The sequence below is a fragment of the Hyaena hyaena genome, unplaced genomic scaffold (genome assembly GCF_003009895.1).
Source record: "Hyaena hyaena isolate Hyena2069 unplaced genomic scaffold, ASM300989v1 scaffold_211, whole genome shotgun sequence".
Taxonomy (NCBI): domain Eukaryota; kingdom Metazoa; phylum Chordata; class Mammalia; order Carnivora; family Hyaenidae; genus Hyaena; species Hyaena hyaena.
This window is the reverse complement of record NW_024080847.1, coordinates 892481-916289: the sequence shown is the minus strand read 5'-3', so window position 1 is coordinate 916289 and position 23809 is coordinate 892481. Positions and strand designations below refer to the sequence as shown.

General features: G+C 49.9%; 3 protein-coding genes across 5 annotated transcripts in view; 1 reads left to right on the top strand and 2 right to left on the bottom strand.

Annotated features, from left to right (window-relative positions):
- Positions 1–30: 30 nt before the first annotated feature.
- On the bottom strand, positions 31–11306 carry MED20 (mediator complex subunit 20). Its single transcript, XM_039242597.1, has 4 exons — positions 11167–11306; positions 8641–8795; positions 3959–4212; positions 31–1877 (listed from the first exon to the last, which is right to left on the bottom strand). The coding sequence occupies exons 1-4, from the start codon at positions 11178–11180 to the stop codon at positions 1662–1664; spliced, it is 639 nt and encodes a 212-aa protein (XP_039098528.1). The 5' UTR covers positions 11181–11306; the 3' UTR covers positions 31–1661.
- Positions 11307–11708: 402 nt separating this feature from the next.
- BYSL (bystin like) lies at positions 11709–20282 on the top strand. Its single transcript, XM_039242592.1, has 7 exons — positions 11709–11976; positions 15149–15311; positions 17568–17706; positions 18057–18190; positions 18752–18912; positions 19078–19180; positions 19700–20282. Exons 1-7 carry the CDS (start codon positions 11709–11711, stop codon positions 20043–20045), a joined length of 1314 nt encoding a protein of 437 aa, XP_039098523.1. The 3' UTR covers positions 20046–20282.
- Positions 20283–21883: 1601 nt separating this feature from the next.
- The window catches only part of CCND3 (cyclin D3), a 98697-nt gene continuing 96771 nt past the window's right edge, over positions 21884–23809 (bottom strand). For all 3 annotated transcript variants that reach the window (XM_039242596.1, XM_039242595.1, XM_039242594.1), the window contains 2 exons: positions 23589–23725; positions 21884–23079 (listed from right to left, as the gene is read on the bottom strand). In XM_039242596.1, the coding sequence (XP_039098527.1) occupies positions 22912–23079; positions 23589–23725 (305 nt within the window). In that variant the 3' untranslated portion in view covers positions 21884–22911. The remainder of the gene's footprint in view (positions 23080–23588; positions 23726–23809) is intronic.

Below are 23809 nucleotides of genomic sequence, written 5' to 3'. Positions count from 1 at the left end.
GAACAAATATAAATCAGAAGGCCAAAAACATGGGATCTATGCATTTTATTGCGTGTAAATGACATCTAAAACATACCTCAACTTAAGAAGCAGAAACAAAACAAAGAAACAAACAAAACAGCCAGAGGAGAAGGAGAACAAAAAATGCAGAGGGCAGGTCCTGCAGTTGCAAAGTCGAATCGAGCTTCCTGCCAGCCAAAGCTAAAAGGGAAACATGACCACTACCTAATTCTTGTTGTAGAGCCTTTAGATCTGAAGTAATTTCTCTTAGGTACCTTCAATGAGGGACAGAATCCTTGAGGACAACTCTGGAGTGTGTACAGTAACAGGTTTCCTGAGGCCACCCCTGACTGGATATATCAACGTTGGCCCAACTGAACATTTCTGTGGCGGGAGGGGGATGAGCAGGCAATGTTAAGTTAAATGAGCAGCCTGGAGGCTCCAATGAGATGAGGACAAATTGCTCAGGACACCGTGAATCCTTACGTGAGGGATGAGGAAGTGACTGCCCAGGGTGACTAAGCCAGCTAGATCCACAAGTGACTCTGGCATCAGCCCTAACCCAATGCAATTCATGACAAATGGCTTAGTTACACAGGGTGCTCTCCAAATAGCAACCAAAGCCACTCCTGGGCATAGCCACTGAGCTCCAAGTAGCAGAGGCCCCTGACTGGGGCCCCACATCCATTTTCTCCTTCATCTTTTAGTCACAGAAGCTCCTGAGTTTTAACTGGACACATGGCCACCCAAATAAGGGGCTTGTGTCCCAGCATCCCTTTCAGCAAAGTGTGGCCACACTGAAAGTCTCCAGGTCGTAGCCTTTAAAAAGAAAGTGCTTTGTTCTCTCTTTCCTTGGTGTACTGTAGACACAGAGCTGATGAGTCTGCTTTGGCCTTGAGGGCAAGGTCAACACTCCAAGACTGGCTGAACAACAAGACAGAAGGAAACTGAAGTTCTGGTGACCTTGTACAGCTAAATCTGTCCTGAACCATCTGATTACATCTGTACTATCAGAAGAGCAAAAAATGAACTTCTACTAAAAACCACTGTAGTTTTGATTCTCTTTGTTACAGCAACTTAGCCTGTGGCTTAATCTAATTCACAACAGAATGGAAAGATGTCAGAGGGAGACTCAGGCAACATCCTAGAAAAGTCAACCCACAATTCATTTCAGCAAGCAGGTCAGAAAATGATAGCCATCACACGGAGTTACGCCTCCTGCCCCTTCTCCAGGAGAGGCCCAACTGCATCCTGCAGTCGGGGAGAGAAGAGGCCTTTATTACCGCCGAGCCCCACCTGTCCACCGCGGGCCTCGGCCAAATCCTCAAGAGCTGGAGGTACAGACTGCTTTCCCCACCAACACTAGGCGGGGACAGCCCTGTCCTACCTTTTCCCCTAAAGCAGGAAAGCTCCACACTTCTCCACTCTTCATAATTACCGTTCCTGAGAACAGGCCAAGTCCAGTAAGGCGTGGGGTGAAGCAGCAGCTGGGGGGCTGTGTGTGAGGGTCAGGGGAGGGAAGTCCAAATCCCCAGAACAACAGTCACAGCCGGGAAGAGGGAGGGAAGCTTCCGTGTGTGCCCTGGGTTTCTGGGGTGCGGCACCTGCGCCTCCTGTGCAGTCCCCCTGGTGGCAGAGATCAGCTGGGCAGCTGCCGGCCACTAGCGAATGCCAGCCACGGGCACCTGCTGCTGCTTGCGGATCTTGTTGAAGAGTTCCATGTACTGGGCCATGGTGTCTGCCGGGCCGTAGACGGCATCGTGTCTGTTCCCAAACACTGCAGGAGCCGCCGGCGTGTGGCTGCCTAGAAAACTCTGTAGAAACTCGAGCAGCAGGTTCCAGCAGTCGCTAGCTACCACACAGGGGCCGTACTCCACCTGGGGACCAAAAGAACAGAGAACAAAGGTAAGTGAGGGCAAGGACAAGGTCTTCCGCTTCTCTTGCACCTCTGGCGCCCTGCTCTCAATCTTCCCCAACCCCCAGCGAAAGATGCACACCTTCCAACACAGTGTTGATGCACCGGAAATAGTCAACCCAAATGCCAGGGATTCGACACACCCAGCATCATTCCCTTTAGGTGTCTGTGACTTTCTCATCTTGAGAGTTATCAACCCACAGCCCGACCCACAAGACCCAGGCCCCTTATGATGGTCTCAGAACTGTATAGTCTCTGCTATGTTGCATGAAGATCTGAGGAGCTCTCAGGAAAATGTGTTTATGTATCGGTATGTGTGAGTGTGTGTGTGTGTGTGTGAGAGAGAGAGAGAGAGAGAGAAAGCGTGTGTGTGTGAGAGTGTGTGTGTGCATGTGTGTGTGCATGTATCCATAGGGTGCAAAGTAGATACACATACTCTGAAGTTTTTCAAGACCAAACATTACTCCCAAGATAGACCCCACTTAACCCTAAGAAGTAATTTCCCAAACATGTGGCAGGGGCCAAAGGTTATACATCTTAGACTTTCTCATTCCTTTCTCCTAATTTTTCACCAGAGAGAGATAGCAGAAAAAATAATTAACCATAAAAAAAAAACAAGTAAAGGAATAACTGGGATGTATTTGTACTATGAAGTTGGAAACGTAAAGGATAAGCGAACAGTGAGTTCCCAGTAGGTCTCAGCAAATGCAGGGTGTATCACAAGCTAAATGGGGTCAGGAAACTTGGCCCCAGAGGTCCCTGAGTCTCAAAGCAGTAATTCCTGCTAAGGCCCTTTTCTCCACCTGGAATACCTTGTGGGACTTACCTATCCCCACATCTATAAATTCTAAGTCCCTCTTTACATGCTACTCCTGCAGAAAGCATCCCAATCCCCAAAGGCAACGCTCTCATTGGCCTGAATTTCCAGAGCAATCTGGGCGTTTTTAATGGCATCTCTTAAAGGCTAACTTCAAAAACAGTTTGTGTGGGGGCGCCCGGGTGGCTCAGTCGTTTAAGTGTCCAACTTCAGCTCAGGTCATGATCTCACAATTGGTGACTTCGAGCCCCTTGTGGGACTTGCTGCCAGCTCAGAGCCTGGAGCCTGCTTCAGATTCTGTGTTTCTGCCTCTCTGTCCCTCCCCACCAGCACCCTCTCTCAAGTATAAATAGTAATGGTAATAAAAAGTTTGTGTGTAAGGGCACCTAGGTAGCTCAGCTAGTTAAGTATCAGACTTCAGCTCATGTCATTATCTCATGGTTCATGGGTTTGAGCCCCACGTTGGGCTCTGTGCTGACAGCTCAGAGCCTGGAGCCTGTTTCAAATTGTATCTCCCTCTCTCTCCAGCCCTTCACTGCTCATGCTCTGTCTCTCTCTCTCAAAAATAAATAAATATTTTTTAAAAAATTTAAGTTTGTGTGTTTCAGCCTCGCTTGCTTCCTAAGTCACACACTTTCAAAAAGCAGGCCCTATAGCTTAACCTATAGATTGAAGAATTTCATTGGTCCCAAAGCCAGCTACTACCACACTCTCTCTTTGTTGTCTTCAATATACACCCCAGAGATAAAGTCACCACATGCACGCCTCTTTCCATCATTAAAGAGAACTGACAGCATGTCAAAAGGAAAGGCTCATCTCTGCTATACAACCTTTCAGACATATTTTATAGTGTACTGTGGAGAGGTATATAGGTACACGATTTAGGGGCCACCTTTCAAAAGTTACCTGCACCAAAAGTTGTCCTGGTCTGCTCCAGTCCTTGTGATGGGTGACCAGTCCCTCCACATCACAATTCACTGATCTCCCTCGACTATCCCTTCCCTTCTCCAGTAAGACAGTCTCTACCTGTTGTGACCCCAGCTTCCCATTCCCACCCTGGGCCAGAGCCTGCATGATTAAAGAAAGGCTAAAAGATGTGAGGACAAGGAGAACAGATGCCCTGGAGACAGGGATCAGGGAGACACACAAACACCTGGTTGCATTCAGAGGGATGTGGAAATCAAGAGAGCCCTTTAACATACACTGCTATTTCCCCAAGGTCTTACCTCTACGGAGATGCCTCGGGCACTGGGCCCCATGGTAACTGTGCCCACCTTCACTAGGAAGTCACAGTACTGGTACCGGGTACCCCGGGTCTCAATCTTGCTAGCCTTGGCACTCTGGAAAAAGCCCTTGAGCTTCACCATGAGCACATCGAAGTTGGTGTCAGCAATGAGGCAAGGGCCATTCTCAAAGAGGGCGAAGCAGCTCAAAGGGTACTCTGAGTTGTGCATCACGTACATCAGCTTCCCAGCCTGACCTGCGGGGACAGAGATCCTATCGGCATCGAGACCTTCATCTGCAAACCCCAGAACAGAGTCAAAGGTGTGGAACCAGGCCAGATGGCATTTTGCCATTACTTCGGTGATCTTGGAAGGAGATGGGGCAGGGGGGAATCCCCTCACCAACAGTCTTTTCCAGAGAGGAAGGGAAAAGAACGGCAGGCAAGGCAGCATGTGGGAAAACCTCGCTCTACAGAAAACGCGAGGAGCACAAGGGAACTTCGATAGCATTGCTAACAGCTTATTTCTTTTTTTTTTTTTAAATGTTTTATTTATTTCTAGGAGAGAGAGAGAGAGAGACAGCGTGAGCAGGGGAGGGTCAGAGAGAGAGGGAGTCACAGACTGAAACAGGCTCCAGGCTCTGAGCTGGCAGTCAGCACAGAGCCCGACGCGGGGCTCGAACCCACGAACCGTGAGATCATGACCTAAGCGAAAGTCGGACGCTTAACCGACTAAGCCACCCAGGCGCCCCGCTAACAGCTTAGTTCTTAAGTTGAGGGATGGGCTCACAGATGGACGCTTTAGGACGATGATCAATGATGATGACCAATGACCCACACAGACTTCAGTGTCTTCTGAATAATCATTTCTTCCAGAATAAGGACAATGAAGTAAAATTCACAGCACTTGAGTACACCAAATGAAGCAAATGCTCTTTGCTGTCCATCCCTTCCTCCCTTGACCTCCTCCCTGAGGCACAGAGGTGGTCCCACAGAAGCAGCAGAGGGGAGGATCTGAGCTTCAGGCTGGAAAGGTAGGCCAGAGTGAAGGTCTGATAAGTCTTGTTTTCCATGCCTCAAGAAGTATGGCCTTTGCTCTGAAGGCAATGATGAATGCTTGGAGTACTTTAAGACATCAGCTGACTTGGGAAGCAATTGAAACAATCATAGAAAGAACTCAGGATCTGGAATCAGAAGGTCTACTTTCAAGCCCCAGTCACCCCTTGTAATCTCTGAAAACTGAGCTTTCTCGTTAATTACTACTAGAGCTTTTCGGCAAAAAGGAAGGAAATTTACATATATTTGGTTAACTGAGGAATGGAAAACAATTGCCCCCCCCCCATACAAGAGTCAATGGATAGACCACAACAATCCCAAGTATTTAAGACTTATCTATTCAAATATTTTTTAAGTACTTAACTATCTCCAGCACTGTGCTAGGGTTTAAGAGGCAGGTTTAAGAGGTTTAAATAGAGGATGTAGCAGCTGGCATCAGGAAGCAGACACTCTCATTGGCAACAGGTGAAAGACCAAAGTGCTTATGTGGAATAGACCAGAAGCCTTTTTGGAAGGAAGACCAGAGCAGGAAGAGATCAAAGTGGGCAAGAGTCAGCAGAAAACATGTTTATAGAGGAAAGAGGACTACGTACACTATGAAGAGAGGGTAGAGTTCAGCCACACTGAGAAGGAAAGATATTCTAGGCAAGGATGAGAGCTTAACAGTGGAAAAGAGGAGATGGAGCAGAGGGGCCTCTACAGGCCTCCAGAACTCAAAAGACCCTGTACCAACCTCCCCCCACATCCCTCCTAACTGCTTGCTGCCAATTCATACCTTTCAGCCCCTGCTAAATCCACAGCAAAACATTTCAACCCTCAAAAAGAACAAACAACGACATCCAAAGCTGATCTGTCATTCTGTTCTTGTGCAAACTCACTGTAATTACTTAATTCATACTATAGAAGTCTGAGAGTGTTCTTACTGTCATGAAAATATTTTGACAGTCAACTGAGGCTTTTTTTAATGAAGGTATTACCAGTTGTTTATAGACAATGGTTTTTTAATTTTTTAAGTTTATTTATTTTGAGAGCGAGAAAGCAAGAGCAAGAGAGACAGAGAGACAGAGAGAGAGAGAGAGAGCGAGCCAGCTTGCGAGCAGGGGAGGGGCAGAGAGGGAGATAGAGAATCCCAAGCAGGCAATGCTGAGCCCAAAGAGGGGCTCCATCTCATGAACTGTGAGATCATGACCTGACCTAAAATCATGAGTTTGACACTTGGAGTGCCTGGGTGACTAAGTTGGTAAAGCATCCGATTCTTGGTTTCAGCTTAGGTCATGATCTCATGGTTTGTGGGTCCGAGGCCTGCACTGGGCTCTGTGTTCACAGTGCAGAGCCTGCTTGGGATTCCATCCCCCTCTCTCTCTGCCCCTCCCTTGCACGGTAGCATGCACGCACTCTCAAAAAAAACAACATTAAAAAAAAAAAGTTGGATGCTCCACTGACTGAGCCACCCAGGTGCCTGACACTAGTATTTTTTAAATCACAACAACGTATTTCTGTATCAGCACAGGCTTGTGAAGCAAGCAGAAGCAGTGTTGCTGTCCCCATTACAGACAAGGAAAAGGAAACTAATGGGCTCTGGACCAGCAGCAGCAGCACCACCAACTGGGAACTCACTGGAAATGCAAATTCTCTGTCCTAGCCCATTGCTTACTGAGTGGGAATCCCTGGGAGGGGCCCAGCAATCTGTGTTACTGAGCCCTCCGGATGATGCTAATGCTGGTCCCTGTGAGAACTTGTGCTCCAAAAGCACAGAGCCAGGAAGGAACAGAACGGGAACGCCAATCCAGGCCTCTCGACCTCAAGTTTATTGCGGCTTCCATTCTACCCCACTGTCTGCCACAAACGTGTCCTCTCCCCAACTAGACTGTACCTCCTGGAAGAGTAAAGATCAGATCAGGAAAACAGACCCGGTAACACGTAACACGTGGCGTCACAGAAGTAGTATGCCATCTTACATGCATGCACAAATGTTTTTGTTTTCCTAATGCTTTCATAACAATGATCTCTATTAATTCCTACATCCTTCCTTCCTACTGAAGGCAAAGCTAACGGTAACACTATTTTACTGATGCTGAAACTCCATAGAGCTCTAACTTATCAAATATTTATTACACTTACAAACTCAACTTGAAGTGCTTTGCACATACTAATTTAATTAGCACAACACTAGGAAGTCAGTACTATGATGTTTTCATTGTACAAATGACAGAACTGTCCTAGGGAGGTACAGAAACAGAGCCCATAGCAAATGGTTTCATTAGAAGGGATTTAATACAGGGAACAAAATACAAGGGTTGGAAAAACTGAAAAAATAAACAAATGGTGAGGCCGCCCAAATATTAGGAACACAGGGATGTCCATCCCTAAGGCTGGAAGGAGAAAGAGAAGATGTGCTGTCACTAGAGCCAGGCAGGAGGGCCACCCAGCGGGGGCTAAAACCAAGGAAGAGATACAGCCACAGCCAGAGACCCAGGGACATGGCCCAAAGCTGAGGGAGAGGAGATACTGTGCTCTCCCTTCTTCTGTCCTCTACTCTTCCCCAGTGCCCCTCACTGGCCAAACATAACTAAAAAAGGGCCTGGCAAATGTCTGAAGGGAAAGTGAGGGTAATGGATCTATGGAGTAAAGGCAAATGACCAGCAAAGAAAACAGTCAAAGGTTGTGGGACTAGTTACAGCTAAGTTGCAGCTAGTATGTGACCAGGACTCAGTTCTCTGGTTCCACGATCTAGGCTCTTAGCCACTGTGCTTTGGGAACTGTCCTAGGTCAAGAAACTGCAGAGCCACAACTAAGAGAACTCAGGTTCCCTAACTCACATTCCAAGATTCTCTTGGGGTGGTGGGTGACTCAGCTGGTTAAGCATCCGACTCTTGATTTCGGCTCAGGTCATGATCTCATGATTTCGTGAGTTCAAGCCCCACGAGGGGCTGTTAGCGCAGAGCCTGCTTGAGATTCTCCCTCTTTGTCTGCCCCTCCCCTCACTCGCATTTTCTCTCTATCTCTCAAAATAAATAAACTTTTAAAAAAATTCTTTGTCTATCACCACCACCAATCACCCACAGTCCATCTCACCTCTCAATAGGTTTAAAATGAAAGTTGATTGAATGGTCAAGGTTATGCCAATGAGGTATCCAAGACTACTAGCTAGGTGCAGGAATCAGAAAGCCCTTCTGTAGAAAGTTCTAAACGTTCTAAAACTGTAAAAGAATCATATACAAAGACTTCTGAGCCTAAAAGGAGTCTTTCTCAAACTCAAAAAAGGTGCTAAATGATCCTCAAGGGAGCTGGCTGAACTGCAATTGAGGCCTGTAGCTCCATCCAGTCAGTCGGGAGGCAGGGCCAGGACTCTGTACCTTTAACAAGTAACCCAGGTGATCAGATGCAGAGGCAGTTAGCCAGTGACCAATCCCCCAAGAAACACAGCTCTAAAAGTGAGAAGTGCAAAAAGACTAAAGCATAGGCCCAGTAAAAGAGATGAGGGACCAAGAATTAACGAATTCAGAAACTCATCTGCCACATGTTCAGCAATACCACCCTTTGCAAAAGAGCATAAAGATTTCAATGAGCCTGAATGTCAATCAACTCCAAGACAAGCTTCCAGCCATCCTGCAGACCCATCTCACTGACCTTGGCTGCCAAGAGTGGAGGCGGCTGTGTGGTAGGTCTCACAATCCACACAAAATGTTCCTTGCTTCTCTGCCCCCAGCATCTCCAGTTTCCGGGTGAGGAGCTCCACCGTCTGCTGCACACTCTTGCCCTCAGCCACAGGCATCTGGGACACACTGGAAGGAAGAGGACCCAATCATCAGTATCCAGAAGCTCGTGTACACTCCTTGAGCCACTCGTTTGCCCACAGACTCAGAGCTCTTCGGGGCCAGGAGTTACCTTAAGAGCTACCTACCCTGATCCTCTCTCTTGTTTTAATGAGACAAGGAGATAGAGGCTCAGAGTCCATGAGAGCTCCACTAAGAACTATAGCACAGCTCTAAGGACACTCACACCAGCTTCTCACACTGCTTTCCCAAGTGTGACATGTGGGCCAAGGTTCAAAGGAAGGTTTTAGGTGGCACACAGACTGGGCATTCGCTAACATTAAGTCACATGAGAAAGGGACATCCTTTTCAAGTCCTTCAGTTTTGACTTTATCAGGAACACTTCAATTTGTGGATACTATGTTTTTACCAAGTCTCTAACACGTTGAACGGGCTCTGTCCAGTAGAGTAGCCACAAGCCACATGGGGCTATTTACACTAAAACTAATAAACTAAGTTAAATTAAAAGTTCGGCTCCTCAGCTGCACTACCCACACTTCTAAGGCTCAAGAGCCACATGTGACTACAGGCCAGTGTATTAGACAACACCGTTGTAGAACATTTCTGTCATGTGGAAACTTCTACTCAACAGCGCCAGGATCAATGAGAATGCAAGCCTTAAGTTTATAATTTTTAGGAGTGAGAGGCAACAGTATGGACACGAAATTAATCAAAACAATGAAATAAAAACGTTCAAGATTTCCTTCTACGGTAAGTAAAACTGGCTTCCCCTTTAGAGTAGTAGGTAACAATCATCAGGCACAAGCCATGTGCCAGACGGTTCCCAAAGGCCTTTAGATGAATTAACTCTTTGAATCCTCCCAAAATCCCTAGAAGATGAGCTGTTAATTGTCCCCTTGTTACAAATGAGTAAACAGAAGTGGAGAGGGTTTGAGTAATTCACAAAGGGCCACACAGCTTGGTGTAGTGTAGCCAAGACTCAAAGCCAGGCAAGCTGGCTCCATGTCTGTGCTCTACTAGACCGCTTCCTTAGGGATGTAATTGCCTGTTAAAAATATTTTTAAGGAAAAGAAATGGATTCAAAAGAAAACATTAATAAATAGTACAGGTGATACCTAGCTATATAAAAAACCACATGCTGTTGAATTTTGGAAGACACTACCTTACTTTATGATCAACTAAATGAATTTCTAAGAATGGAGTCCTGTTGTTACTAAAAAGTGGCATGACTCTCTATCAGAAAAAGCACTCATAAGCCAGGATGATGTTACGCCTTATTGTGATACATTGTGAAAGTGGTATAAGGCGGGGAGTCAGAAGTTCTAGGAGTGTGAAAAACTTGATAAGTGTCCCAACAGACTGACAGCCCAGCTCAATCCCTCTGTCTTCTACTGAAAGAACAGGGGCTCCCAGGGTTCCAAGCCACTATACTACAAACTTTTCATTCCATCCCTCACACATCCCCTTTCCCTAGAAGACTTAGAAGAGGCTCATGAGGTCCACTGTAGAAAACAAAGGTGACGGTCACAGACAAACCAACAAAGAACCGGAGTTACTGGAAAGAGTCGTTCCCACAGGCTCCTATACAAGAGGCCTCCAACCACTGACTTCAGAGATCCTGGCCTCCAGCCCTTTCTGCCTAGAAAGATATGAATACTGATATTCAAGACAAAACAAAGCAATCCCTGAAATCTACCATTTTGGAACTCATGCCTGCAAGAGCAGTAGGCCCATACCTTTCTCTGCCACCCTGACTTACATTTCAAGAGGCAAAAAATCCATAAAAACTAGACTATGTAATTAAACATAGAGGGAGACGGATCCTGAAAAGGTGACGTGCCTGAACCACAATCTAACTCCCAGCAGCTGCTTTTTCTCTGGACTGAAGATCTTAAAACGGCCACACCAGAACCAGACACGGGCTGGTCTCAACTGCATTAGGCGGCGGTAGGCAGCAGCAGGAGAAAACCTACAAAAGATGGTTTCCTCGTTGCCTATCGCCCACCCCCTCCAGCCTCGCCTGCAGATTGAGTCCTAGTTCAGACATCCTATTTCCGACCCTTAAATTCCACTCGGGGCAGCCCTATGGCCTCATGGGGAGGAAGAAAAAGGGAAGGAGGTACACAACCACCGATGGGCTCCTGTAATAAACCCCTTCACTTGCCGCCTTCCAGAAAGAACGGGAGCATCTCCAAGCAAACAAGGCCGGAGAAACCGCAGCCCTGCCAGTGTCCTCCTCACCCACACATTCCGGAGACATCTTGCTCAGCTCGTGCGGGGCGGCAGACCCTGGTCCCGATCCTCCTCCCGGGTGCCCTCCAGGCTCCGAGGGCCTTTCCCGACCCCAAGCGCCTCCCTGCAAAGTCCCCTGCGGTCCTACCAAGTCACTCCCATGGTATCGGACCAGCAGGGCTGGCGGGAACAAACAGTTGATTTGCAGCGTTCTCCAGCCGCCTACACCAAGCGAAGCCCCCTAAAGCAAGCTTCGGCCGAGGGAGGAGCACCGGAAATGACGTCAAAACAGAGCGCCCAGCCGACGTGCTCACGACGGGCAGGAGCAGGTCTAGCCACCTCCTCGGTGAGGCCTCCGGTGACGTTCTGGCTCCCAGCTCCAAGTTCACGCTTTGCTGGACACAGAGGTCCTAGATTCATGAAGGGAGAAAGTCATCGCTCGGACTGCCACCAATTCGATAAGCCAACGTTAAGTGCAATGAGACTATTCGGGAATCCAGCTCCAGGACCCGTGAGCTATTTAGGGGGTGTGGCGGCGCTGATGGCACTCCTGGCCTCCGGACGCTAGGTGGCGCTGTGAACTTCGGAGGGGGAGGCTCTTGGGACCTGAAAGTTCGTGGCGCAAGCGCACTCTAGGCTTTTTCCTCCTGTCCCCACGTGTGAACTTCTCCAGCAAAGTTTTTCGGAGAAATGCCCAAATTCAAGGCGGCTCGAGGAGCCGCAGGTCAGGAGAAACATGCGCCCCTGGCCGAGCAGATCCTGGCTGGGGACGCGGTGCGGGCAGGGTCCCGGCAAAAGCGGCGGGGTCGCGGTACCGGAGAAGAGGAGGAAGAGTATGTGGGGCCCAGGCTAACCCGACGGATTTTGCAACAAGCGCGGAAGCAGCAGGACGAGCTCGAGGCCGAGCATGGGACAGGGGACAAGCCTGCAGCGCCACGGGAGCGCACCACGCGGCTGGGTGAGCGGCAGGGGGTAGGTGCCAGGAAAAGGGTGGTTAGTTGTGGAGAAGAAAGGTAGTTGGCAAAAGTATCCGGCAGGGAAGAGTTTGGAATGAAAAAAATAAGGTAAATAAGGGATCTGCGTTACTCCCTTGTAAAGGTAATGAAATGGGAGACCCGGCCCTGGAGCAGATTTAGAGTAGTCCGAGCCCTCCTTGCCCACTTGTAGTTTTAAGTACTCGCTTCTGGGCATCCTCGAAGTTAGACCAACAGGGAGTAATTGCTCACGCCGCAACGCACTCCTAACGTTTATGTGTTCTGTAAATACTTCTGGGATATCTGGTGTGTGCTTTGTACTGTGCCAGGGGTTCAGACGGTTTGAGTAAAGAAGAAAACAACATAGACATGTGCCTGACTTCAAGATCTTGCAGCCTAGCCCAACAGAGAGACAACTATTAGGATAATACATGTCACGATAACAAAAATAGAGTTTCTTTTGTAACGGTAGCATTACTTTTGAGGGTCAGGCTTCCCAGATTTGTGATGAGACCTGAATAATGAGTGGTGAGTGCTTTGAGGAGAAAGAACAATGTTGTTTAGGTGTTAAAGAGGGAGAGGAACTAATTAAAAGATGGTGTTTTATTACTAGGGTGGAAGTGTTGACCTCTGAATTGTTTAATTTGTTTCTCAGATCTCATCTTTCCTTGGTCCTGAGAGCAGTGTTTGACACCATTGAACACTGGCCTCCTGGCTTCAGTATCTGTACTTGGCTCCTAAGCCATCACATTCCTGTTGTACTACTTCCTCACGTCTCAGCATCTTTTGCTGACTCCTCTTCTGTCCTCACACTCTTATCACTGATGTGCCGCAAGGTTCAGTTTCTGGAACTCTTCCGTTCACCGCTCTTCTCTGGTGCTGTCCTCGGTTTCACGCTTTAAGTGTCTTCTATTTGGTGAGTGCTCCCAACTTTGTATTCTAGCCTGGATCTTTAACATGAAAATCACATTCTTCTGTTTCAACCGCCTATTTGGCATCTCCAATTTGAAGTCTCATAGATATCTCAAATCAGTATGTCCAAAACAGAAATCCTGATCTGCTCTCCAAACCTGCTCCTCCCACTGTCTTCCTCATCTCAGTTAATAGGGTGGTTTCCTCCCATTGGCTCAAGACAGAAGCCTTGAACCCCTCTCTTTCTCCACATCTGAGCTGTTAGCAAATCCTGTTGACTCTGCTTTCAAAATATATCCAGAGGTAGATCACTTCTCATCACCTCAGAACACAGTCCTGTTTGAGAGCCACCATAATATCTCACCTGAATCACTGTAGTAGCTTCCTAATTAGTATCCCATCTGCCTTCCAGTACACTCTCAACTCAACAGCTACAAGACTACAGAGACCTGCATGATCTGCCCATTGCCAGTCTGACCTCTTCCACTCTCTCCTCGCCCTTTTCATCCATACAGGCTTTATTATTCCTTAAACATAGTAAGTTAGGGCTTTGCCCAGGTTATTCCTTCTGTCTTCATAACCCTGTCCACTTATTTCCCTGATTCTTCGCCTTCTCAGAGAGGCTGCCCTGGCCATTCCATTAAAAACAGAAACACACCCACCTCTCCCATTTCCACACTCCCACCTTCTCTGCCTTATGTCTTTTTTCATAGCACCTGTCTTCTTTTGATATTTAGTATCGTCTGTCACCCTCATTAAAACATAAGCCCTGCAAGTTTCTCTTTTACATTAATTTTTTCAGCACTCCGAACAGCGCCTCACCTAGTAGGCACTCAGTGTTTGCCGATGAATGGGTTAATGGTAGTAAGGTAGGTAGGAGCCAAATCTACAAAAGACTTGGAGGCTGTGTTCAGGATTTAAAGCTATCCTAAAGACTGGGAGGCTATTGGAGAATATGGAAACCAATTAGGGGACTGTTGAACTAATATAGGCAAAAGATGATGCCGACCTAGGCCTAGGCAAAGCTGTGAAGGATTTGAGAGAGAGTGTGTGAAGTAGACTTAAATAGGACTTGGTAATTATGTGTTGGGAGGGGAAGGGTGGGGAGGGGATGAGGCAGGCCTGCCAGGTTCTGGCTTAGCGACGGATGGATGGTAGTGCAGTTTACTTAGATGTGGAACGGTGAGCAGTGTAGACCTAGGAGGGAAAGAGTGAGTTCAGTAGATGGCAAGTGAGATTTGAATTGCCTGGGGGTCATCCCAGAGCTGCAGGGCAGGAGGGGGCTAGAGTTAGTGTCTGGAGTAGAGGGAAATCTACCTACAAGCACAGATTTGAGATTTGTCAGCGTGTGGAGACAAAACGCCTGGTGCATCCCCCTCTTCCATTTAGCTTTTATCACACACTGCTTTTGTTCTTAACGAGCTAGTCATGTGTAGTATTTTATCTTTCTGCGTGACTATTACATCCTTTTCTAAATGGCCAGCCGGCTGAAGCCATCCAGTAATCAGTTATAAAAATGGGTTGTTCGTTGAAATCTGAACTCCATTGCCTGGCCTCAAGGCCCTCCACAGTCCGGCTTTACCCATCTAATCTTAGGTCTTGCAGCTGCCTATCAGATACTCTTGTAACCAAGCCCTCCTGTCAGTGTTGTTACCCGGGTCTGAGCACACTCCTCCAACTCCCACACTGCCTCTCCAGAGCCTCGCCATCCTGTGCTCTCACCACCTTCTGCGTGCCCGTGGTATACGATGCCTCTGCCACTCATTTTGGCCTACCATGGAGCCTTACAGTGTGTAGAGCAGAGGTGAAGAATGCACAGTCTAAACCCAGGCTACCTGCCTTAGGCAAGTTACTTAACTTTCCTGTGCTTCCGTGTCCCCTTCTCCAAGTGGGTAGAATGAGAGCACCTCCTCCTTGGTGTTAGGAAAGTTACGTACAGTTTTTAGAATAGTTCCTGCTATGTGCCTGACTGTGGTGTGTCAGCAGTTATTCGTTGGCATCACTGTCTCCTTGGTTCACAGGACCAGGACACAGGTTCAAAGGACTATCTCCTTTGTCCGTTTTGTTTCTCAAGACTGTAAGGCCTTGGGAAGAGAGCTAGCGGGTGCATCGTCACTTCCACTGCAGCCATCTGTATGTGCTACAAGCCACATGAGGCCTGCACGTGCAGGATGGGTAAGGTTGAGTTGACCTCTACATCCCTTACCCACCACTTGCCTTGCTCATGCATGTCATCTCTTCCAGGTCCGGGGGTCCCACAGGATGGATCAGATGATGAGGACGAGGAGTGGCCCACCCTGGAGAAGGCTGCTACAATGACAGGGGCAGGCCATCATGCAGAAGTGGTCGTGGACCCTGAGGATGAGCGTGCCATTGAGATGTTCATGAACAAGAACCCTCCTGCCAGGTAGGGCGATAGGGGTGGTGGGTCCCGGGGGCACCTCGCTGCGGGGAAGCATGTGTCCTGACAGACTTGATTCCCTGCCTTTGGGAAGGGTCCGAGCATGGCTAGCTGTGGGGAACCAGCTTGGCAAAATTGGCCCATCGTCAAAGGACCTATCTGAGTGAAAATGACCTTGACCTCCTGCCCATCTGTCCACCTCTTGGAGAACTGCCCAGACTGCCTGGGGAAACAGCTGCAGGGCCTTTTCTCATGCCTCTGGGGCAACCCGTCTCATTGCATTTGGTCTTGGTATGCTTAGTTTTCTTAGTGCTACATTCGATTTCCTTGGCCAGATCTTTCATACTCTCAGCTTTACTTCATCCAGGGTTTCTCAGCCTCGGTGTGGCTGGCATTTTGGGCTGGATAATTCTTTTTTTGTGGAGGCTGTCCTGTGCAGTGTAGGATGGTTAGCAGGATGCCTGACTCCCCCTCACTGGATACCAGTAGTGACGTTTCCCCCATCACGGTAACCAAAAAATGTCCCCAGGCATTGCCAAATGTTCCCTTGTGGGCAAAATCACCCTAAGTTAGAAGGACAATTTATTGTCATGTATAGTAAATGACAGCTCCAAATTATGCAGGCATGTAAGCTCCTGTGATCAAGCTCTTAAGCCCATCGACTTTGACCCAGGGGAGAAGAATCTAAAGGATAAAGGTCCTCAGCTAGTTCATTCTGACCCTGTGACACTGGACACTGTTCTTGGTTCTTGGGCTTTTCTGAGGTTAATGCATCTCTTGTTGTTGATAATACTGAGAAAAGACAGGGCAGCTGAAGGATAAATTGTGCGGCCGCTTGTTTGAGAGCAGAGTGAGGATACGAGCCCACTTCCCACACTGATGCCCAGCGGCTGAAATAGATGTCACAGAGGACAGCGTACCTGGGCTCGTGTGCCTGTCCTGACGGAGAGCCTCCCAGTTCTCACTCAGTGCCTCAGAACACCTTTGTAACACGTCATTTTTTGGTTTTTTGTAATATTTATTTTGAGAGAGAGAGAGAATGAATTTCAAGCAGGATTCGTGCTGTCAGTGCACAGCCCAACGTGGGGGCTAGGTCTCATAAACTGTGACGTTACGACCTGAGCCAAAATCAAGAGTTGGACGCTTAACTGACCGCCACCCAGGTGTCCCTGTAACGTACCACTCTGACAGGATTGGTGGGGTGATTTTATAGCTTGCAGTCAATAAAAGGAAAACTACCAGAAATGGGCTCTTGACAGTCTTGAGAAATGGCTGCCACCTTCTGAAAGCAAATCCAGACCCATGTGAGCTCATCAGTAAGAGGCCCATTTTGTTTGGGCACAGAATTGTATAAAAGTACCTGAACTTTAGAACCTGAAAGCCCAGTGTTCGACTCTCCTTACTTGCGAGTTGTGAGAGCTTGGGTGAGTTATTGACCCTGCCTGGGTATCAGTTCCTGTGTCCGAATAATAGCAGTAAAGACACCTCTCTGAGATGTTGCACTGACTACATGGGAGAACATCTGGAAAGTCCTGCCTCAGCACCTGCAGTTGAGAAAATGGGAGCCATTTTAAATATACCTCAGCGTGATTTCACCAGAGCGCATGGTGACCATAATTCTGAAGTATCGCGATATAGTTACGTTTGACATGCGCTGTGTAAGGAACCTGAGAGAAACATCATAATCTTAGAAATATTCCCCTCAATTTTAATTAATTAAATTGAGGGGATGTTTGTGTCATAGTTTCTCCTTAATGGCTCCAGCTACTCAAAGTTTTGGTAAAAAACTGAGATGTGTCTGACACTCTAGAGAGGTCAGACTGGGATTTTGTCATTGGAGAGTCCTCAACATGCTACCGGCGTGTGGTGAGTGTGTTGTGTTTGAAATAGGCAACGCTTGCTGCCTGCTGGCCATGCACTAACAGTCCCAAGTACTGGACGTACATTAACTCGTGTAATCCTTACGGTGACTCTTTGAGGTAGGTACTGTTATCCCTGCTTCACAGACGAGGAAACTGAGGCTTAGAGAGACCAAGGAGCATGCCCAGAGTCATATAGGGAGACAAAGAGCCAGAATTTGAACCCAGGTCAAGTGACTTTGGGGTCCTCTGCACCCTGCCTGGATTCTGTGGCCCAGGGAGACTAGGGCCACACCTCCAGCAGGATCACAGGTGTATGGGAGCTCCCTGTGCAGGGAGTGTAGAGCTTCCTGGACTGGCCACAGCCCTCCCCACTTCCCTCCCGCACCTTCCTTACTCCTAGGCGCACGCTGGCTGACATCATCATGGAGAAGCTGACTGAGAAGCAGACTGAAGTTGAGACGGTTATGTCAGAGGTGTCAGGCTTCCCTATGCCGCAGCTGGACCCGCGCGTTCTGGAGGTCTACAGAGGGGTCCGGGAGGTAAGAGCCGAGCGGAGAGCCATGATGGACTACCCTCCCAGGGGCCGTGGGCTCCCACTGAGGCTTTGGGTGCCCACGTCTCATACATGTGAGGCATGATGGCCAAGAGCAAACCAAGAGCCCAAGTTGAGTGGGTTCAGATTCCTCCTCTGCCACTCAGGGACATGGTGGCCTTGGGGAAGGCTACTTAATTCTGGTCTTGGTTTCCCCGTCTGGAAAATGAGGGTGCTGATGACACATCCTTCAGGGTTGTTGTGAGGATTGAGCGAGCTAATCTGTGAAAAGCACCTGGCAAACGGCGCACGACATCCGTGTCCTAGACAGTGATGATTTTGTGCTCATGTCTGCAGGTGTTATCTAAGTACCGCAGTGGGAAGCTGCCCAAGGCCTTCAAGATCATCCCTGCACTCTCCAACTGGGAGCAGATCCTCTACGTCACAGAACCCGAGGCCTGGACAGCAGCTGCCATGTACCAAGCCACGAGGTGGAGTAGACGGGGGTTCGGGTGGCCTGGGGGCTGTAGGTAAATGCTGGGTGCGGGGTTACAGGCTTTCTCTGCCTTTGCCACTGCATTTACCTTTGGCCCAGAGCTCTGTCTTGTGCTTCTGTAGGTCACTGTTTTTCCAACTTTTCCCGTTTCCGTGTTTTGGGGCCAGGACCTTTTTGAGACTCTTCCTGTGATGAGTATCCAGATGAAGGCCCTAGAACTCCCAGGGCATGACCCCTGGTGTGTCAGGTGGCCTCCGAAGTCTGTAGCTCCCTGGGCATGCTCTGGTCTCTTGGGATAGCTTGGTGGAGAGAACCCGTGTCGGGAAGGAAGGCGAATGGCAGAGAGCTCTGGCTCTCCCAAAGACGGGGCATTCACACTGTGTGGGTACCCCTTATAGCCCCTCCTGTTCCCTTTCTGACGTGTCGGGTGCTGCGTGCGCACAGCTCGCTCCGCATATCCTCGAATCTCCTGTGTGCACCATCCACAGTGAATTTAAAGGGCCAGCTCCAGGCTATCAGGTGACCTGGAATCCCCCCTATATCTTCCCCAAAATAGGATTTTCGCCTCTAACCTCAAGGAACGCATGGCCCAGCGCTTCTACAACCTTGTCCTGCTGCCCCGGGTACGAGATGACATCGCTGAATACAAACGACTCAACTTCCACCTCTACATGGCGCTCAAGAAGGCTCTGTTCAAGCCTGGAGCCTGGTTTAAAGGTGGGGACCTGGGGCCACTGAGAGAGGGAGGGGCCGGAGCTCCTGCAGGCAGAAGCAGCGTGCGTGCAGGGAGATGGCTGTCTGTCGGTGGAGGTGGAGGGTGGCTTCTATAGCTCTTTCCTTTCACCCTGGGCTCAAAGTGCCTTCCCCTCTGACCCTCCCCAGGGATCCTGATCCCACTCTGCGAGTCTGGCACCTGTACCCTCCGGGAAGCCATCATCGTGGGGAGCATCATCACCAAATGCTCCATCCCTGTGTTGCACTCCAGGTAGTGGGGGTGGTGAGGAGGACCGCTAGTCAGGAGGGATTCAGACAGGAGAATCCCAGGACTGGGGGGCATGGACACAGTGGGGAAGAAGCTAGGAACAGCCCTAGGTCCATGGCTTGTGTAAGCTGTTGAATGTGTCACTACTCCACCGGAACGTAAATTCCCCCAAAACAGGAGCCCTGCCTGGCACGTGGTAGGTGCTTAGTAAATAGTTGAATGAACGAACAGGGAACATGAGAAGAGAGTATGTTAGGGGTGGAGATCTGCAGGTGCTTGAAAATAGTCTAGCCAGATAGTGAGGCGAGCAGGCTGAGCCTGAAGTAGGGACTTAGGGTGAATCTGTAGACAGCTAGTAACTGAGGCCGCGGAGTAGAAGCTTGGGCAGGTGGGAAGAAGGCCTGAGATGGCCCGCTGAGAATAGCACAGTGGGGGACCAGCAGAGAAGGAGAGGGGAAGAGGCATGGGGGAGAGCCGGCCTTCCCTCCAGCATCTTCCCCACCACGAACCCTTCCCCGCCAGTGCTGCCATGCTGAAAATCGCCGAGATGGAATACAGTGGTGCCAACAGCATCTTCCTGCGCCTGCTGCTGGATAAGAAGTACGCACTGCCCTACCGGGTGCTAGACGCCCTGGTCTTCCACTTCCTGGGCTTCCGGACGGAGAGGCGCGAACTGCCCGTGCTCTGGCACCAGTGTCTCCTGACTCTGGTCCAGCGCTACAAGGCAGACCTGGCCACAGACCAGAAAGAGGCCCTCCTGGAGCTGCTCCGGCTCCAGCCCCATCCGCAGCTCTCCCCCGAGATCAGGCGTGAGCTTCAGAGCGCCGTGCCACGAGACGTGGAAGATGTCCCTGTCACCATGGAGTGAGGAAAGTTTCTCATGCTGGTCTAAGGGGCCCTGGGGGGATACCAGGATCCCTGCTGGGGACACCGAGCTTTTTCAGCTGAAGTCCCAGATCAGGGCAGTGAGAGAGGGACAGAGACGAGGACTAAGGGTCTGGCTGGTCCCTGCTCCCTGCCTGGGGCTTGGAACAGGTTCTTTCTCTCAGGCTCTGTGTCACCTCACTGGGATGTGGATAAAAACCAAAGGCAGGTATTTATTGAACTTCTGTGTTTGATGTGATCAGTGGAGACCATTTTGCTTTCCCCTTTAGCTGGAGGGAAGCTCTTCCCTGTTCTTGTTGAGGAGTGGGTTCTGACCAGTTTACAGAGGATACCCTCCCCCCCCCACTCCTTATCCTCCAAGTTCGGGTCTCTACGCCACACCACCCTGTTAGCCCTGAGACGCATCCTCTGTCTTCACCAAGGCAGAGGCTACTTTGGAGGTTGTTCAAAAGATGGTCGTGTGTCGGCCGTGGGGGGATTGCTGCAGGAGAGAAAGCAGGCTGCAGAGGCAGGAGACACAGGCCCCAGAAGGAGTGGATCCGGAGCCCCCGCCAGGCAGGTTCCCTAAATCTCTTGGCTGATTTTAGATCAGGGGTTGGCAGACTAGAGTCATATGCCCATTTTCTTTTTGCCCATGAGCTAAGAATGACTTTTACATTTTTTAGATGGTTAGGAAAAAGTTAATAGTATTTTGTGATAGGTGAAAATTCTGTGAAATTCAGATTTTAGCGTCCATAAATAAAGTGTGGGGACGCAGGCACACCTATCCATTTGTTTTTTATGGTTGCTCTCATGCTACGGCGGCACTGAGTACAGTGACCTTTGAACAGAGCAGGGCTTATAGGCACCAACCCCCCCCCCTCGGCGAAGCCAGAAATTTGTGTGTAATTTTTGGCTTCCCAAAATTTAATTACCAATAGCCAGCTGTTGACTGGAAGCCTTACTGATAACATAAACCGTGGATTTGTAGGTTAGGTCACATATACAGTATTCTAACCGATACACCAGAAAAGAGAAAATCTCAAAATATGTTTACAGCACTGTATTGTATGAATACGTACGTGTGTGTATGCATAAGTGGTCCGGCACCGTTCAAACCCGTGTTATTTGAGTCAACTGTATAGTCCTGCTAGGACGCTGCTGATTTGCTTTTGAAAATGTGAATTCGGTCCACCCCAGGCAATGCATTTGGGGAGAAGTCAATCACAAATTTCCCATTTATATGCAGTTTTCTCTAAGAAACAGTAGGTGGAAAGTGGCAAGCTGAGGCCAGCCAGGTGGTAGACAACTTGCATGGGCCTCCAAGTACCAGAGGGGTCTCCGCTCCCCTCCAGTGCAGAACCCCACCCACAACTGCTGGCCACTCTCCCCTGCCCCAGGTTTCTGACCTCTGCTTGCACACACTGCAGGTCTTTTCCAAGATAAAGGGCCCTGTCGTAGTACAGGTTTCTAAACCATTTAAACTGACAGCTAGGTTATCCACTTTATTTCCTTCCTTAAGAAATAGGTCACTCATTAAGTTTTTTGAGTCTTGTGCCTCAAGCCCGGTTTCCCATGAGCCCTGTGGTTTTTGTTGTGCAGTTTTACACGGTGCAGTGAACTGCAGGAATGCGCACATCCCATTGTAAAGTAGAACTGACTATATCTGGGGCAGAAACCAAATGACCCACAAAGCCTAAAACATTTGCTTTCTGGCCCCTTCCAGAAATGGCTTGTGATGACCTCTGCATGAAGACCCTTGACTTCTGCCTCTTTACCTCATGCAGTCAAGAAACAGCTTTCCCCTGTACCACCATCTAATCCAAGAAGCCAAAGCCAGGCTTATTCCAGAATCTTTATTAAGGTAGCATGATGGTCCTGGGCCACCAGCCTGGACCTTGTGGCCTTAGGAAAGACCTGTGTCAACAGGGCTTGCCTCCCTCTCCAGACAAGGGCCCGGTCCCCTCCAGTTTATCCCTACCCCACCCCCCTGCCCCCAGAGAATGGAGCAGAGGGCCAAAGGGAGAAGAGGGCATGGCCCTACCCCAGGCTATAGCAGCTCCTTGGCCACAAGGGTCCTCTAGCCAGTTAGCAGAGGGGAGGATGCAGCAACCACCAGGGTCACCACCGCGTGTGGGGTCGATGGGCCCCACCACACCCTCTTTCAGTTGTCCTCAAAGCAATTAATAAATTAAAACAACTTCTTCCTTCAGCACTAACCCCCCTCAATCACACAGGAGAAGCTGGGCAGAAAGCAAAGCAAGGAGGGATTGGTCGGTGCTTGCCCGCCCCTTGGACAGAGGTCCGGGCCCTCCCTGTGGGAGCAGCTGTGAGCATGGATTATATGGGGGCCTCCAAAGCGCGTCAGGAGGAGCTGTCCAGACTGTTTCCCCTTACACGTGTCTATCAGAATCTCTGAAGTTTCTTCAGAAAGACCCCAATCCAAATGCAGTAACTCTGGAAGGTGCAACACCTTTGCAAGGCACTGGGGGCATTTGGGGATTTGAGAACACGAGAGCCCCCGAGATAAGGGGGCCTCCAAAAGGAATGCTGGTGCATGTATTTTACCTACTTCAATCTCATTTCCGACCCGCCTGGCCCACTGCCAGCTAGGATCAGGGAAAGAGTGGAGCCAGTCAGATGCAGGGAAAAGGAGGAGCCTGGCGGGCCACCCAAACACGGCTGGCCAAGCCCCTTAGTGCACACTGCAGGGATAGGTAGGGCCTGCCCCCTTTGGCTTTGCCAGGGGCCAAGAAGAAGGAGCCCCCTCAGGTTTCGGACGTGGCGTGGTTCGTTCCTACAGGCGAGGGGGGGGGCGGCGGTGTCCCCTCCTCTGCTGCCAGTGGCCGCTGGAGGGGGCCTCTCCGGTGCTACAGGTGGATGGCTGTGACATCTGTGGGAGTGCTGGTCTGGCTGGGCCCCTGGCTGCTGGAGCCCCTGGGGGCCTTGGGCGCCGGGCTGGGCGAGGTCTGGGCGGCTTCTCTGAGGCTCTCCCTGAGCGCAGCTTCAATCTGCTCCTGACAGGCCCGCAGGCAGTCCTGCAAACGGGGAACAGCCAGGCGTGACTGCCGGGGGGCACGGCAGAAGGTCCCCCTTGGAATGAAGGGTCCACTTCCCACCCCCACAGCATCTGGTGGCAGGTGTGGGTGAAGGACACCGTCCAGCACACAGGGAAGTTGGGAGGTTAGGCCACAACCCAGCCCCAGGAATCAGCCTTCAGTTCTAAGAAACTGGCAAGAGGATGTGGCAAGGGAGTGTGAGAGCAGCCTAGTGATCTGACAGCAGGTCCCCCACCCCCACTCTTGCACCTCATTTGGCAGGAAAAGGGCACCCAGGGACAGTGCCCTTCAACCCACCCAAGACACCTGCTCTTCTCCAGACCCAGGCAGAAGACAGAAGGCCACAGAAGCCCCAGGGGTGGGGCAACTGAAACCAGGAATGGGGACCAGGCTAGGGGCACGCTCCACCCTCTGCTGGAGGGTCAGGGAATAGCGGCTGCTTCAGGAAGTGCTGGCGGGCCAAAGCCGGGGCGAGCCCCTGCACTCACCACCTCGGTGCCGGTGATCCCCGCCAGCAGCTCGGTGAGCTCATCCCCAGTCGTGGAGCACGCGCCCAGGCCTTGCACTGCAGCCCCGATGCTGCCCGTGGCAATCATGGACGGTGGGTACATGGCAAAGGTGTAATCTTGGAAAGAGGAAGAGGGAACCATGAGGCAAAGGCTTAAAAGATCATGGCCAGCACAGACTTCCTATTGCTCGCAAAAATGCC